General features: G+C 35.9%; 1 protein-coding gene across 1 annotated transcript; it reads right to left on the bottom strand.

Annotated features, from left to right (window-relative positions):
• Positions 1-2,354: 2,354 nt before the first annotated feature.
• Positions 2,355-14,446, bottom strand: LOC135209084 (endoglucanase E-4-like). Its single transcript, XM_064241674.1, has 15 exons — positions 14,290-14,446; positions 13,314-13,456; positions 11,927-12,092; positions 11,434-11,510; positions 11,111-11,252; positions 10,173-10,268; positions 9,851-9,939; positions 9,340-9,433; positions 8,244-8,302; positions 7,533-7,651; positions 6,737-6,902; positions 5,674-5,841; positions 4,723-4,862; positions 4,018-4,123; positions 2,355-2,562 (listed from the first exon to the last, which is right to left on the bottom strand). The coding sequence occupies exons 1-15, from the start codon at positions 14,351-14,353 to the stop codon at positions 2,449-2,451; spliced, it is 1,743 nt and encodes a 580-aa protein (XP_064097744.1). The 5' UTR covers positions 14,354-14,446; the 3' UTR covers positions 2,355-2,448.
• Positions 14,447-17,883: the final 3,437 nt, after the last annotated feature.

Genomic DNA, 17,883 nt, shown 5'->3' with positions numbered 1-17,883 from the left:
CTGTACAACTTAGTGAATTACGATAGTCAACAATAATAAGAAAACGAGAAATATACACTAAATAAAATACAAAACTAAGAAGCATTAAACTAAAAAAATGAAAATGAAAATTACACAGTAGATAAATTAGTCTGATGCCTGGGAGACGACAGTTGATAGGAAATCAATAAAAATAAGTTAAGTATATTTTAGTTTAACCAGACCACTGGGCTGATTAACAGCTCTCCTAGGGCTGGCCCGAAGGATTAGATATTTTGACGTGGCTAGGAACCATTTGGTTACCTAGCAACCAGACCTGCAGCTTATTGTGGGATCCGAACCACATTATATCGAGAAATTAATTCCTCTGATTCCACGTTGGCAGGGCGGGGAATCGAACTCGGAACTACCGAATCGGTAGTACGAAATCAGTAGATTATATAGATAACGGAACGGAAGACTGATCTTGGTTGAGTTGTGGCTTGAGTTTGTGACTATATATATATATATATATATATATATATATATATATATATATATATATATAATATATCATATTATACATATATATATATATATATATATATATATATATAGATATAGAGAGAGAGAGAGAGAGAGAGAGAGAGAGAGATTCTAGAATCCTCAAATCAGACCATCTCGAACACGAATCTACAATTTTTAAATCCCTTCTACTTGGTATTGTCAATTTGCATCTACTACTGCAGTGTTCACAGATAGAAGACTAACTGCTACTTGACTGATATAAGTCTCTACCTGTTCTGTCACTGATCCCTAGGGCATGCTGGTAGCGCCTTTATGGAACTAGGTACCCAAATACGCCCACTTGGCAGTTGGGGCACGTACAATGGTAAACAATACCAGAACGCAAAAAGTCCTTCTGCATACTGTCGGCTACTAAAACGACGTTAAAATAAAAACCATCCAAAGTTCTCCTTCATATTTATAATAAACTTTAAGTTCCTTAGACATCATAGCAGTACAATAATCGACGCTAATATAAATTCTTTCAAAATTCACACGGCAGATTCGTAACAACGCATAATTTTCTACGAATTTACCAACAGAGCCGATATTATTTTCATTTCGAAATGACACAGAGAAGCTAGGTTAACATTCACCCTTTTTATTACAGCAAGAAGAGTGTCATTACAACAAACAACGCTAATATAAATTCCGTCAAAAATCTAACACCAGATTTGTAAACATCTCATAATTTGCTACGACTTGAACAACACAAGACGCCAGTCGATGATAATTCCTTTTCGAAATGCCACGGAGAAGTTGGGTAAACATTTATCCTTTTATAACAGAGAATTCTGTAGAGAAAATATGTGTATTTTGTTGAGAAAAAAACAAATTATCCCCACTTAGGTGAACAGGATAATGACCGTGACATTTCTACGGCTGTACCTGACGGCGTGAACATAATGCCACTCAGGATATTATCAAAAGAAACTTCCTCCTTTCTTGACAGACGAGAAGAAACGAGGAGATAATAACAGCGACATTCAATTCTTTATTCAGGGAATAGCTGTGAGTTTCGTCGATCGTCTCGGGGAGAGTGATTTGGACGAGAAGGGTCGGGTCTCAAATGACAGTCGCTCGAGAATATTACTGAAGGTCTTTGCAACGCGGAAGACAATTTGGATTGATTTTGTGCCTATGTAAGGATAGTTAAATGACTGGCTACTGGAGAAAGTTTCACTCTCTCTCTCTCTCTCTCTCTCTCTCTCTCTCTCTCTCTCTCTCTCTCTCTCTCTCTCTCTCTCTCTCTCTCTCTCTCTCTCTCTCTCTCTCTCTAAGAATATTCCTGCAAAAAGTGTCCGTAATATAAGATAATATGCAAACTACCCTTGTGTACGTACTGTGTGTGCATGATTGAATTGTTTGTTACATAGGCTTGCATCTGCATGCATGAACACACACGCGCACACACACACACTTATATATATATGTATATATATATATATAATATAATATAATTATCTATATTATATATATACATATATATTACATGTTGGTGTGTAGTGATATATATATATATATATATATATATATATATATATATATATATATATATATATATATGTCCCATAATAAAAAAATCAATTAAATAAACAATTCACCAAGAAAGTTCAACAGAGATTCAATTAAATGACTGCAAATCATTTGCATATGCAGACGTCCCAGAGGCTTTAATAATATAATCACTCATATGCCAAAACGGTTTCCAATGAAAGTCAGCAGAAGTGTCATCAGTTATCTTTATTCGAACAATTTATTTTCTGATTCTGTTGTTTATATTATATATAATAAATGTCTAATAAAAGGAACCCATAAAAACACCAACGTATAGAAAGTAAGTACTATATTTCAGAGACAACTGTCTCTCTCTCTCTCTCTTCAGTCACATAAATATGCATATATATATACACATATATTTACTTAAGCAGACTTGATTTCCACCATAGCAGCGAGCAACCCAGAGAAAGCAGCATTGTAGTCACAGGCCACTTCATTGTGGACGTAATCCATTCGATCGTCCTTGTAAGTTCCATCCTATATGAAGATGTAGGATTTGTTAGAGTTACTCCTTACGATTCCTTCTCTTTGCGCGGCACAGAATTTAGAAGGGCATTTTACACATTTAAAAAAAACTAGGTACTCTTAAAGACCTAGTCTATATTAGTTTTTATATATTCTTTTTTAAATTAGGTACCTACTCTCAAAAATCTAGTCTATGTTAATTTTTCTATGATTTTTCAATTTGATATAAATTATTTCTGCGAACAATTCAGTTCCAAAATTTGGTTGTACAGGACGCAATTCAAAATAGTATTTTACAAATTTTATTTTAAAACTGGGCACTCTTCAAAATCTAGTCTATGCTAAATTTTCTTTATTCTTATTGTATATCAATTATTTCTGCAAATAATTCAGTTCCCAAATTTGGTTGTTCAGGACAGAACTCAAAATTATTTTACAAATTATATTTTAAAACTAGGTACTCTTCAAAATCTAGTCTATGTTAATTTTTCTATGATTTTTCAATTTAATATAATTTGGTTCCCAATTTGGTTGTACAGGACAGAATTCAAAAGGGTATTTTACACATTTTTTTTAAACTAGGTACTCTTAAAGATCTAGTTTATGTTAATTTTTCTACATTTTTAATTAATATCAATTAATTCTGCAAATAATTCGGTTCCCAAATTTGGTTGTACAGAAAAAAATTCAAAAGGGTATTTTTCACATTTTTCTAAAAACTAGGTACTCTTAAAAATCCAGTCTATGTTAATTTTTCTATATTTTTTATTTGATATAAATTAATTCTGCTAGTATTTCGGTTCTCAAAATTGGTTCTATATCGATATTTCTATAACTTTTCAATTTGAATTATTTCTGCAAATAATTCGGTTCTCAAATTTGGTTATATATAATTTTTTCTATAATTTTTAACTTTATTATAAATTATTTCTGCAAATAATTTGATTATTAAAATTAGATTCAATATCGATTTTCTAATAATTTTCATTATACCATAAATTATCTCTGCAAATAATTTTGTTCTTAAAATTAGATTCTAAACCAATTTTCTATAATTTATCAATTTAATATCAATTATTTCTACAAATAATTTCGTTCTTAAAATTTGAATCTGTATAGATTTTTCTATAATTTTTCAATGAAATATAACTTATTTCGCAAATAATTCGGTTCTCAAATGTGGTTCTAAACCAATTTTTCTATAACTTTTCTATTAAGTATCAATTATTTCTTTAAATAATTCTCACAGCATCTTCATGTAGAGCAAAGTTCAAAATAAATTCACTAATATATAAAAATCAGATAGTCTTAAGAATTTAGTCTATATCAATATTTCCACAATTTTTTTTATTTGAAATAAATGATTATTGTAGATGACTTTTTCAGGTCCATATTAATCTTTCTATAAACCTTCAATCCAATACCAATTACAACAATCATTCACTTCCTCAGTGCCATCATTCTTACCTGGGCAGGCCCGCCCACAAGAGCACCGTACAGGATCTGTGGGTTGGGCCCTGCTTGCTGCTGTGCCCAGCCATCAGTGCACGAGGAAGGTTCGTCTGGGCAGGAGCTGGTTGGTGGAATACAGAAGAAATGAGAGAATATTTAAGTTCCATAGTGTATACCGATTACTACTTAACCACTAGATAATCAATTAAATCTTATTTCTTTCTAATGAACACTGGAATATTCCTTGGAAGCTTGAATTTCAAGTCAGTGGCCCCTTTGGTGGACTTGTTCCATATGAATAGCATTCATCTCCTTGATAATAATAATAATAATAATAATAATAATAATAATAATAATAATAATAATAATAATAATAATAATAATAATAATAATTATTCTTTGGAAGTTTTGGTGGGCTTGTTCCACATGATAGCTTTCATCTCCTTAATAATAATAATAATAATAATAATAATAATAATAATAATAATAATAATAATAATAATAATAATAATAATAATAATAATAATAATAATAATAATAATAATAATGTTAAGTTTACAAGTTGAATCATTCCTCAATAACTTTGAAATCAACTGAGAATAATTGTAAATTACCATATAAGGCCAATTATAAAAGTCAGGTGTATAATGGCCTCCTAAAACTTTATACAGAAGTTTTTAATTATGTGTCCAGAAGCAGAGAAACGACATCAAAAATTACCTCGATCTGTGATGTGGTCTCTCGGGTGGGTTGACCCCGTAACCCACGACGAAGGAGTGACCTATGTCCCCTAAGATGTAGTTGATTTGGCTCTCGGCGAATTGGGTGTTGACCTCCGGGCTCAAGTTGTGTTTGGCAGCCTGGAAGGGAGATAAGATTGTCATTCTTCTTCTTGGAAATGACTGAGAGAAGAGTCTTCTTACACTTGAAAGGGAGAGGATTGTAGGTCTTCTTCTTGGATTTAACTGAGAGAAGATTCTGTTTACATCTGGTTCTTCTTCTTGGAAACGATTGAGAGAAGTCTGTTTACATCTGAAAGGGAGAAGATGGGGTTCTTCTTCTTGGAATTGAGTGAGAGAAAAGTCTGTTTACATTTGAAAGGAAGATAAGATCGTGGTTCTTCTTCTAGGAAAAGACTGAGATAAGAGTCTGTTCACATCTAAATGGGAGATAAGAATGTTATTCTTCTTTTTGGAATTGGCTGAGAGAATAGTCTGTTTACATCTGAAAGGGAGATATGATTGTGATTCTTCTTCTTGGAATTGACTGAGAGAATAGTCTGTTTACATCAGAAAGGGAGATATGATTGTGGTTCTTCTTGGCAATGATTGAGAGAAAAGTCAGTTTACATCTGAAAGGGAGAAGATTGTGGTTCTTCTTCTTGGAATTGAATGAGAGAAGAGTCTGTTTACATCAGAAAGGGAGATAAGATTGTGGGTCTTCTTCTTAGAAATGACTGAAAGAACAGTCTGTTTACATCTGAAACAGACAAGATCCTGACCACCTCTTCTCAGAAATGATAGACAGAAAAGTCTATTTACACCCGAAACAGAAAAATCCTGATTCTCCTTCTCAGAAATGAATTACAGAAGAATCTATCGACGCAACACAAAGCTGCGTGATCCAACACTGACACCAGAGCACTCAGACAAAACCAAATCAGTCAGTTACCCATAAGGCGAGGAAGGCTACATTAGCAGCGTGACGATTGGCTCCCCAGGTGTCCAAGAAAACTAGTCCGCCGGGTGTGTATGGTTTGTCGTTCCTGATGTGGTCCAGGAAGCCTTGGAAGGTGGTGGAATATTCGATGTTGTCGCCGTCCAGGAGCGTGAACAGTGCCTGCAAGAGTGCCATGTGGTGAGTGGAGCTTTATTTTGCTTTCAGACCACCTGCTTTGTATATAAACAGTCGTCCATTTCCCAGATTAAACCAAATAACCAGTGGGAATTCTAAGTTGTTTTTTTTTTATGAAATGGGTCGTTGCTATAAACTCGAGAGCATATTTTGTAGTCAGTGGGTATCAAAGATAGACTCTAGGGAGACTTAAGACCATAAATGCTCGCCAAAGCTGTATAATCTAGTCCCAAAATACCCCTTTTTCTCCTAAAATTCACGATCCTATCTCACCCAAATTCCCACCAATTGTTACTTTCATCTAGGCCCACCTATGAAAATTTGGTCAAAATCCACACAGTAGTTTCCAAGTAACCCAACTAACAATTTAGATCGAGCTGAAAGAAAACTAAATAATAGCTTCCTCAGGAAAGGTCGTAATAATCCCGACCTGAGCTTAGGTCATTATAACCTCCACTTGAGCTGAGGTCATTATGACCTCGACTTGAGTTGAGGTCATTTTAATCTCCACCTGAGCAGAGGTCATTATAATCTTGACCTGAGCTGAGGTTATAATAATCTTGACCAGAGCTGAGGTCATTATAATCTCCACCTGAGCTGAGGTCATTATGACCTCGACTTGAGTTGAGGTCATTTTAAACTCCACCTGAGCTTAGGTCATTATGTCCTTGACCTGAGTTGAGGTCATTTTAATCTCCACCTGAGCAGAGGTCATTATAATCTCCATCTGAGCTGAGGTTATAATAATCTTGACCAGAGCTTAGGTTATGATAATCTCCACCTGAACTCAGGTCATTATGACCTCGACTTGAGTTGAGGTCATTATAATCTTGACCTGAGCTGAGGCCACACCTTAATGTTGACCGCCACCCAGACTTACGTAGACTCCGGGCTTCTTATCATCCCATGAAAACTGCTCTGCTTTCTCGCTCAGGGCAAACTCGTCCCAGTGACCTCTAGCCCTCGTCAGGTAGGTGTCGTCGCCCGTGGCCCTCGCCAGCCACAGGGCTGCCCAGCACAGTTCGTCTCCATACCCACTCCATGACCTGACGAAGAAGGGGGAACTTAGTAGAAGGGGCTGAATTATAATTTTGACCTGAGCTTAGGTCATTGCTATCTTGATATGTACTGAGGTCATTATAAGCTTGACCTAACCTAAGGTCATTGCAATCTTGACTTGAGCTTGGGTCATTAAAATCTTGACTGGAGCTGAGGTCATTGTCATCTTGACCTGAGCTAAGGTCATTACAAGCTTGAATTGAACTGAGGTCATTATAATCTTGACCTGAGCATCTTAAACATTCAATTCCACTAGTGGTACTCAAATTTCCTGACCACTGTACAGTCTCAACAAAAACCTCCCAGTAACTCTCACCAGTCACTGCAACTTCTCCTTTTTGGTTTCTTTGTTTCAACTCCTATTCTTATGCTGACATTTATCCTTCTATCAATGCCCGAACTGGACAACCTCTCAGGCAAGACATACCCTCAACTTAAGCCAGATATTATGCCAAGCCAGTCACTTACCATCCCAAATACTTTTACATTAGCCCACTTTCTACTTTATATATCCTTTTACCCACTCTCAACAAAGTCACTTACATTACAAGATCATATCCATTCGCTCAGCCTAAATTTGATTCGCTCATTCGTAAAGGCCACTTGTCATAGCTTACTGATAGTAGGCAGCGGCATCTGGGATAGACTTGTGGTAATTCTCCCTCTTCTCGTCCGCAAAGTCATAAAGTTCTTTGGCTACAGCCAACATTTCATCCGCGTACGCGCTGTCCACGTCCTGGAAAAATGTTAAGGTCGAAAAGTATGTTTTAATCTGAAATTAAACTGCAGTCATAATCTCTAGCAGAGAAAATGGGTCTCTAAATATTCGCAAGGCAATGCCTGAGTCTTGATATTTTCATTAAAACTGCTGGGTATAGGGAGGAACTATTATCTGTGGAGAGAATATTCAGCGTAGAATGTAATCATAACCTCTTACCTATGAAAAGGAAGGAGTTTCTTTATGAAATTACATTCCAATGAAGGTAACTGGGAATTCACTAGCTAAAATTAGGAGGGTAAGTAATAAACATTTACCTACCCTTAATATATGATGAACTATGGACTATATACCACAAACATCTTAATAAGCTGAGTGGTCATTGGGATACTGAGCTGATCAATGAAACATTTTCTTTCAGTATAACCTAGAAACATAGCTCTCCCTGTTTGGCTAATCATTCAAGGGCTAAATTACCAGCATTTTGTAAAATAGTTAAGAGGACTTTCATAAAAGGTACAGGGTAGTAAAACTAGGTAGAAGAATTCTGACAGTTCTTGAAGACCTGAGAAAGAGTTGCCCAAAACTCATGATAAAATGGCTGACTAACCTTGAAAGCAATGGACGCTGCTGCCAAAGCAGCGGCAGTCTCTCCTGCAAGTTCAGAACCTGGAAGTGAAAGCAAGAGTTAGTCAGTTTTCAAGAGTGAAAAGGCTTCTAGAATGCTTAACAAAGCCAAAAACTGCCTTCAGGAAATGCTAAAACATCAGGAGAACCACTTGATTCCATATACGGTAAGACACAGTCAAAGGAACGGTGAAACATTTCAGCACCAAGAACTTCTGTGCGTTCTTCATAAATTCATTATCATTGTAAATGACTAACGTACAGTAACCCGATAATGTAACCATCTGACACACGAATGCCCCGGATCTTAATTTCACTGTTTCCCACTGCCTCTTGCATTATCATTTTACATTGCGGTTGTGTAAATATTCAAACTTTTGTGTATTAATAACAAACGCACCATCTTGGTAAAAAACGGTACCATATTGTACCCTACCCTGAGGATTTGCCTATCAAACACGTGAAAGCCCCGGATCTTAATTTCACCACTCTTTCCCGCTGCCTTCTGCATTATCATTTTACATTGTGGTTGACTAAACATTCAAACTACTGTGTATTAATAACAAACGCACCATCATGGCAAATGACAGTACCATATTGTACCATACCCTGAGGATGCACCTATCAAAAACATGAAAGCCCCCGATCTTAATTTCAACCATTCTTTCTCACTGACTCTTGCATTATGATTTTACATTGTGGTTGTCTAAATATTCAAACTTGTGTATAAATAAATGCATCATCATGGTAAAAAACAGTTCAGTATTGTACCATACCCTGAGGGTGCACCTATCATACACACGAGAGCCCCGGATCTTAATTTCACCCACTCTTTCCTCCTGGCTGTTGCATTATCATTTTACATTGTGATTGTCTAAATACTAAATAATTTGTGAATAAATAATAAACACAGCATCTTGGTAAACATCAGTACCTGAGGATGTGCCTATCAAATACACGAAAGGCATAGAAATGAATTTCTTCCACTTACTCCAGCCATTTCTTGCATTATGGCTTTACGTTGTGGTTATCTAAGCATTTTATCTGAGCATTCAATTGCCTTGATAAACTGAAATTACCTGGCTTATCAGTGTCAATCTTCATTGATGGTCTCTCCATGGTCATCTCCTCAGGCCGACCCCAGTATGCGTGGTCAGTGGACCCCATACCCACCTAATCAGTGAGTAGATAAGATACAAGATCTGTCAGTGATAGCCAGGGTATCACTGACTTCCCTGATAAATGAGTGTTATTATAAACTTTGGGGATTTACGTAACTAAAATTACTGAATCGTTTGGCAGTCAAGACCTCTCTAAATTTAGACATAAGACCCTCTTTGTGTACAAAGCAATTTTCCATGGCGAAAACTATGTAAATTCTACTTTAAATCTGGATGCTACCAACTGTAAACTTTCAGATATCACCAGCCCTGGAATATATCAATTTATGAATACATCAATTTATGAGATATGTAACTAGCCTGGGTAGCATATAGTGAACCAGTCTTGAAAAAAGACATCAGTCAATTTCATATGAAGAGCACAAGTGATCTTCAAAGAGCAAAACTCATGTGAAGTACCAGTACTTACCTGCCCATACAGTTCGTAATTAGCAGAGTGGGCCTTTAAGAAGTAATCAGTAGCCCATTTGACAGCTGCTAGGCCATATTCAGTCTGACCTGAAGAAAATTACTATGATAAGGACAAAATCTATGATCATAACAATGATTTATGGTAAAAATAGTAGTAGTGTTTGTGATAGTGATAGTTGTAGGCTATAGACTTTTCCAGTTTTTGCAAATGCTGTTTAAAATTAAATTATTTATTATATTACGAGGCTGTTGGAAGCAGCATTGACACCCAAGTATGAAAAAACCTTAAGGATACTTAAATAACTATTGGAGATTCCTACCTGCAATTTTGTATCCATCTGCAAAATCGATCAGACCCCATGCCAGCACAGTTGCAGTGTACGCCATTGGAAAGCCGAATTTGACGTGGTCTCCAGCTAGTGATGTGAAGAAATTTGGAGAATTATAAAACATTTCTAGAATTCTAGAGACTGAATCGTTTTCTATGAACAGACTAGCCTTAACCATCTGCTCTGAAAAGATTTGCAGCCCGCTAATAAATTTATGAGGTCTCTGAGCAGATTTGTATCTTCGTAATAAATTTTGTGACCCTCAGTCATGTGCTCTGAAGAGATTTGCACCAATCTAATAAATTTGTGAAGGTTTTCTTGTCTTCTCTGGACAGATTTGTAACAATCTAATAAATCTGTGAAGCTTTTCTTGTCTTCGCTGAACAAATTTGAAGCTTTCTAATAAATCTCTTAAGTTTTACTTGTCTTCTCTGAACAGATTTGCAATAATATCATAAATTTTTTAAGCCTTACTTATCTTCTCTGAACGGATTTGAATCTTTCTAATAAATCTCTGGAACCATAACTGTCTTCTCTGAACAGATTTGTAACTCTCTCAAAAATTTCTGAAACTTTACTTAACTTCTCTGAGCAGATTTATAGCAATTCAATACATTTCTGAAGCTCTGCTCTGAACCAATTTGCGTCATTCTAACAAATTTATGAAGCTTTAATCCGCTCTACTAAACAGAGTTGCAGTTTTCACACAAATTTATGAAGGATTTGCTTCTTTCAAACTCTGAACAGATCTATAGCATTCTAGTCAATTTCTGGTACCCAAACAGTCTTCTCTGAACAGATTCGTAGCTTTCAAATAGACGTCTCAAGACTCAGTCTTGTTCCATGAGGTGATCTGGAGCAACCTAATCAATTTCTGGAGCCCTAACCGTCTTCTCTGAACAGATCAACCTCCAGCCAAGGAAACTTACCATCGTAGTAGCCACCGGTAAGGTCCAAGCCAACATCAGCGCCATCAGTCAGAGCTGAGTCTCCTCGCCAAGTGACCCTCTGGTCAGCTGGGAGAGGACCCGATCTCTGGGCTTCGTAGAACAAAATTGACATGCAGAGGACCTTGCAAAGAAACGTGGGTTTTTCGTCACTTAAAGATCTCTTATAAAACTGTCCTTGGAGTGTTTGTTATTGGGAATTCTCAGTATCCTGGCCTTCAGGATACTGAGAATTCTATGAAGAAAAGCTTCTTTTCAAGAAACATTAGCAAATTATTCATCTGATCAGTAAAATGTAAAGTTACCTGACTATAGTCGTAAGGCGTCATCCCAGTGGCTTCACAGGGATTAGTCATGGGTTGCTCTGTTGTGTAGATGATTCCTGAAATGTAGAAGAAAATAATGAATGTCTCATTAGACTAAAAATTCTGATTCTATTCTAAACTTACAGGTACCTGGAAGTTCTCAAACCCCTTTTAAGACGAACATAACAACTTACAGGTACCTGTAAGCTCCCAACCTCTTTTAAGACTAATACAACCACTTACAGGTAGCTGGAAGCTCTCAAACCCCTTTTAAGACTAATATAAACAACTTACAGGTATCTGGAAGCTCTAAAACCCCTTTTAAGACGAACATGACAGCTTACAGGTAACTGGAAGCTCTCAACCCCCTTTTAAGACGAATACAACAACTTACAGGTACCTGGAAGCTCTCAAACCCCTTTTAAGACGAACATACAGGTACTTGGAATCTCTCAAACCCCTTTTAAGGTCACCAGATCGCCTAGTCACTTACCACAGACATCTTCACCATTCATGCGAGCTTCGACCACTACGGCCTGAGGGCCTGAAAAGACTGCTTGGAACATGAATTCTATGGTGTCCCCTGGCTGGGCTACCAAGGAATCGTCGGTGAAAACGTAGTGGTAGTCGTCTATCTTCTCTGCAGTTCCGTCCCAGAACTTTGGAAGGAAAATGAAAAACGTTTCATGTTATTGCTGAGTTTGGGGTCTAGTCCTAAGTTCTACAGTAAAGTCTACTGATGCTATAGGGGTTGTCTGAGTTTGGGGTCTAGTCCTAAGCTCTATAGTGAAGTCTACGTATGCTATAGGGGTTGGCTGAGTTTCGGGTCTAGTCCTAAGTTCTACAATGAAGTCTACGTATGCTATAGGGGTTGTTTGAGTTTGGGGTCTAGTCCCAAGCTCTACAATGAAGTCTACGTATGCTATAGGGGTTGTCTGAATTTGGGGTCTAGTCCTAAGCTCTACAATGAAGTCTACGTATGCTATAGGGGTTAGCTGAGTTTGGGGTCTAGTCCTACGTTCTCCAGTTAAGTGTGCATATGCTGTAGGGGTTGGGTGTCGGTTTAAAAGGTACAAATATTCACGGTAAGTGCTTTTTTGGGTGATAAAATGTAGAATTGTGGGTTATATCTTGTTTTATAGATGTAAATAAGGCAAATAGCCATTTCCCTTCGCAAAGGTTGGCTCCAGACAAAAAGATAAGTACACTGCAACATTCATACTTTGCTAGCTAAATCATTGATGAACCCCTTGTGTATCATACTACCAAAGTGTTCTTTGACTCTTATACATATTGCAGTTACTCTTTAGGAATACCTCAAACCTATTTACACGCAAAAACACTTTTGATTTCTCCCGCACTCAGTTACTCCCTGAAATCAAGGTCATATTACCAAGAAACTAATGATTATAAAGACCATGGATAATAAAGTTTCATTCTGTACACACACAGCATTATCCACTCCTTTCTCACAGGCTCTCAGTCACTCCCTGAAATCGAGGTTATATCATATCAACAAGAGATTAGGATTATTCAGGGGTTCGAAAATAAATATTCATTGATTATTTCAAATCAAGAATGATAAAAGAATCCCTCAGTATCGCCCTGTGTTTTGAGAGATATCTTCATCTTGACCCCAAACTAAGCAGCCATCTTGCATTTCAAGAGTTCTCTCAGTCTTGACAAAATATTCCCAAATTAAACAGATATCTAACAGCCATCTTACATTTCAAAAGCTCTCTCAGTCTTGACACAATACCCCCAAACTAAACAGACACAAACACACACACACACGACCATTCAAACAACTTTAACCTCCTCTAACCTTATTCCTGATACCAAACAAGGTCTCCACAACCCCACAACTCCACAAACCTTACCTCAACCCTTTCAATGGGGTTGTTGAACGTCACTTCGACTCTGAGGCCTGTGAACCCAGTGGAGGTCTGAGCAGAGAAGTCCCCTCTGTAATTCCCACTCCACTCGTCTAGTATTTCAACACAGGTGCATTGTGCCTCCACTCCTGAACGGATAAAAAAAAAAAAAAAAAAAAAAAAAAAGGATCGTGATGCGTTCTCGATCTGTAGGACTTTAATATACGAGGATTTGTGTTTGGTAAGACGTGGGAGAGGCATAGTAAAGTGTGGATTGACTCTGAGTTTGTGTAAAAATAAGTAAAACTAAATTCTGATGTGCTTAGATAAAAACATACTTTAATAATAGAAAACTGAGAATTCTGAACCGAAATTATGAGCAAGATTTGTATAGAAATCCAGGCCACTTATCTAAATCTCACAAGTAATGCTAATAAAATTTTGTAAAAATCCATCCATAGGGTTTTTCTAAAAATCTAAGTCAATTTTCTCTGACCCTTTTGAGGAAAATCCTTCAATAACTATCAGACATAATTTGGTAGACAGCCAAATTAGAATTTTTATGCAAATCCTACAATGGATTTTTATCAGATTCTATGATAAAATCACTTAGATTTTGAGAAACATTTTGTTAGTGAATTTTGATTAAAGTTTGATGAAAGGGTTACCAACAGGATAAAGATGAATCACTTAGATTTCTAAGCAAATCCTATTATGGATTTTTATCAAATTTCATGATAAAATCTCTTAGATTTTCTGAGAAATTCTGTTAGTGGATTTTGATTAAAATTTTGTGAAAGGGTTACCAACAGGATAAAGATAGATCACTTGGATTTTTTATAAATCCCACCGATAGAATGTCATCAAATTCTACGAAATGGTTATCAAAGAGATATGGATAAATCCCTCAGATTTTTATATAGATCCCCTCGGTAAATTTTGAAACATCACAGTACAAAATCTCAAGAATTTGCAATAATACCTCTGCCGATGAGACCCAGGCACAAGAGGGCAATGACGACGAGGAAATTCTTCGAGAAAGCCATCCTGAAGTGATTTAAAACGTACTACAGAATGACCTTTCCCAAGGGAGGTTGTTTTATTTATAATGCCTCTCTCTCTCTCTCTCTCTCTCTCTCCCACGCTTGTGCTACAATCAAAGTCCAGTTGTATTTGTACCTGGAGACCTTTGGAAAATCTAAGATTTATTTTGGGTGAGAAAAATGGTCTTCCTGAAGTGGTTTCTGCAATAAAAAAAACAACAGAGTTTTCTGTACATTGTATAAATCAAGGACACCAAAAATAGATCTACCATCTTTCGGTGGCCTCGGAATAATGCTGTATGAGAGCCGCGGTCCATAGGATAGGCCCCCACGGCTCGGTGGTGGCCTATTCTATACCATTGCCAGAAGCACGATTACGGCTAACTCTAACATTGAATAAAATAATAACTACTGAGGATAGAGGGCTGCAATTTGGTATGTTTGATGATTGGAGAGTGGATGATCAACATAACAATTTGCAGCCCTCTAGCCTCAGTAGTTTTTAAGATCTGAGGGCGGACAGAAAAGAGTGCTGACGGACAGACAAAGCCTGCACAAGTGTTTTTTCTTCTTTTTTTTTTACAAAAAATTAATAATGATTTTAGATAGATGAAATACAGTGCCTTCGGTCCTGCAGAAGCTATAAAATTGGTGATTTGGTGTGCTTGAGATAAATTATTTTCCTGTAGATTTTACATAAAAATAAATATTTTCTAAAAACATGAAATGATTAAACTATAAAAGTATGTAGCAGATATTTATTCAGAGGAAAAAACCTTGATTATTATCATTATTATTAAACAGGAAATGAGTGATATTTATTCACAGAAAAACTCAAAACTAACATTATTATTATTATTATTATTATTATTATTATTATTATTATTAAATTATTATTATTATTATTATTATTATTATTATTATTATTATCAACACAAATGAGTGATATTTACACAAAAAACTCTTAGTATTATTATTATTAAACGAAATATGTGATTTTTTCCACAGAAGTATACTTTAATTATTATTATTATCATTATTATTATTATTATTATTATTATTATTATTATTATTATTATTATTATTATTATTATTATTATTATTATTATTAAAACAGTAAATGATTGATATATATTCGCAGAAAACCCCTAAACTATTATTATTATTATTATTATTATTATTATTATTATTATTAATTATTATTATTATTATTATTATTATTATTATTATTATTATTATTATTTTATTATTATTATTATTGTTGTTGTTGTTGTTGTTGTTATTATTATTATTATTATTATTATTATTATTATTATTATTATTATTATTATTATTATTATACTTTTATGATTATTATTATTATTATTATTAGTATTATTATTATTATTATTATTATTATTATTATTATAAAAAAATATTCATAGTAGCACGAGTCTTTAAATTAAGAAGCAAATCCACAGTTATGTAAATGTACACATATGTTTTTAAATTTAAATATATGTACATTTACATAGCTGTGGATTTGCTTCTCTATTATTATTATTATTATTATTATTATTGTTATTATTATTATTATTATTATTATTATTATTATTATTATTATTATTATTATTATTATTATTATGTTATCTAACCAAATGCATGAGAAGAATACCAGGTTGGCCAAACGACTTATCTTTCCGAACTGCCATCTTGCTTCTCTCCCAGAGAATTTCCTAAATACTTTTTTTAATCTATTTTTTTTTTCTCTCTCTCTCTCAAAAACGAAGGTCAACTGAACGTCCCAAGGTTAAAGAAGGTTTTACAGTTAACAAACCAGATTTATCATTTCAAATTAACAAGTTAAATTTAACCTGACCGCGTGACCGCGTGACATTTTTTCCACACGGTCATGGGGTCATAGAATATTTTTTTTTTCTTCTTTTTTTTGCTCTATCACAGTCCTCCAATTCGACTGGGTGGTATTTACAGTGTGGGGTTCCGGGATGCATCCTGCCTCCTTAGGAGTCCATCACTTTTCTTACTATGTGCGTCGTTTCTAGGATCACACTCTTCTGCATGCGTCCTGGAGCTACTTCAGCGTCTAGTTTTTCTACATTCCTTTTCAGGGATCTTGAGATTGTGCCTAGTGCTCCTATGATTATGGGTACGATTTCCACTGGCATATCCCATATTCTCCTTATTCTATTTTCAGATCCTGATACTTATCCATTTTTTCCCTCTCTTTCTCTTCAACTCTGGTGTCCCATGGTATTGCGACATCAATGAGTGATACTTTCTTTTTGATATTGTCAATCAACGTCACGTCTGGTCTATTTGCACGTATCACCCTATCCGTTCTGATACCATAGTCCCAGAGGATCTTTGCCTGATCGTTTTCTATCACTCCCTCTGGTTGGTGCTCGTACCACTTATTACTGCAAGGTAGCTGATGTTTCTTGCACAGGCTCCAGTGGAGGGCTTTTGCCACTGAATCATGCCTCTTTTTGTACTGGTTCTGTGCAAGTGCCGGGCATTCGCTTGCTATGTGGTTTATGGTTTCATTTTTCGTATAGCACTTCCTACATATGGGAGAGATGTTATTTCCGTCTATCGTTCTTTGAATATATCTGGTTCTTAGGGCCTGATCTTGTGCCGCTGTTATCATTCCTTCAGTTTCCTTCTTTAGCTCTCCCCTCTGTAGCCATTGCCATGTGTCATCGCTGGCTAGTTCTTTAGTCTGTCTCATGTATTGTCAGTGCATTGGTTTGTTGTGGCAGTCCTCTGTTCTGTCTGTCATTCTCCTGTCTCTGTATATTTCTGGGTCTTCGTCTACTTTTATTAGTCCTTCCTCCCATGCACTCTTTAGCCACTCGTCTTCACTGGTTTTCAGATATTGCCCCAGTGCTCTGTTTTCGATGTTGACGCAGTCCTCTATGCCTATTAGTCCTCTCCCTCCTTCCTATGTATAGTCTGTCCGTATTTGCTCTTGGGTGTAGTGCTTTGTGTATTGTCATATGTTTCCTGGTTTTCTGATCTATGTTGCAAAGTTCTGCCTTCGTCCATTCCACTATTCCTGCGCTGTATCTGATTACTGGCACTGCCCATGTGTTTATGGCTTTTATCATATTTCTGGCGTTGAGTTTTGACTTGAGTATCGCCTTGAGTCTCTGCATATATTCTTTCCTGATCGTGTCCTTCATCTCTTGATGTTTTATATCGCCTCCTTCCATTATTCCCAGGTATTTGTATCCTGTCTCATCTATGTGTTTGATGTTGCTCCCATCTGGTAGCTTTATCCCTTCAGTTCTCGTTACTTTGCCTTTTTGTATGTTGACTAAGGCGCATTTTTCTATTCCAAACTCCATCCTGATGTCCCCAGATATAATTATTACAGTCTGGATTAGGGTATCTATTTCCTTGATGCTCTTACCATACAGCTTGATGTCGTCCATGAACATCAGATGGTTGATTCTGTTGCCTCTTTTCTTGAGTTGGTACCCGGCATCCATCTTCTGTAGTACTTTTGTCATGGGAATCATGGCTACTACGAA

Source organism: Macrobrachium nipponense, chromosome 37, assembly GCF_015104395.2.
Source record: "Macrobrachium nipponense isolate FS-2020 chromosome 37, ASM1510439v2, whole genome shotgun sequence".
NCBI lineage: Eukaryota > Metazoa > Arthropoda > Malacostraca > Decapoda > Palaemonidae > Macrobrachium > Macrobrachium nipponense.
The sequence above is the reverse complement of the archived record's forward strand: the minus strand, read 5'-3'. Positions and strand labels throughout refer to the sequence as shown.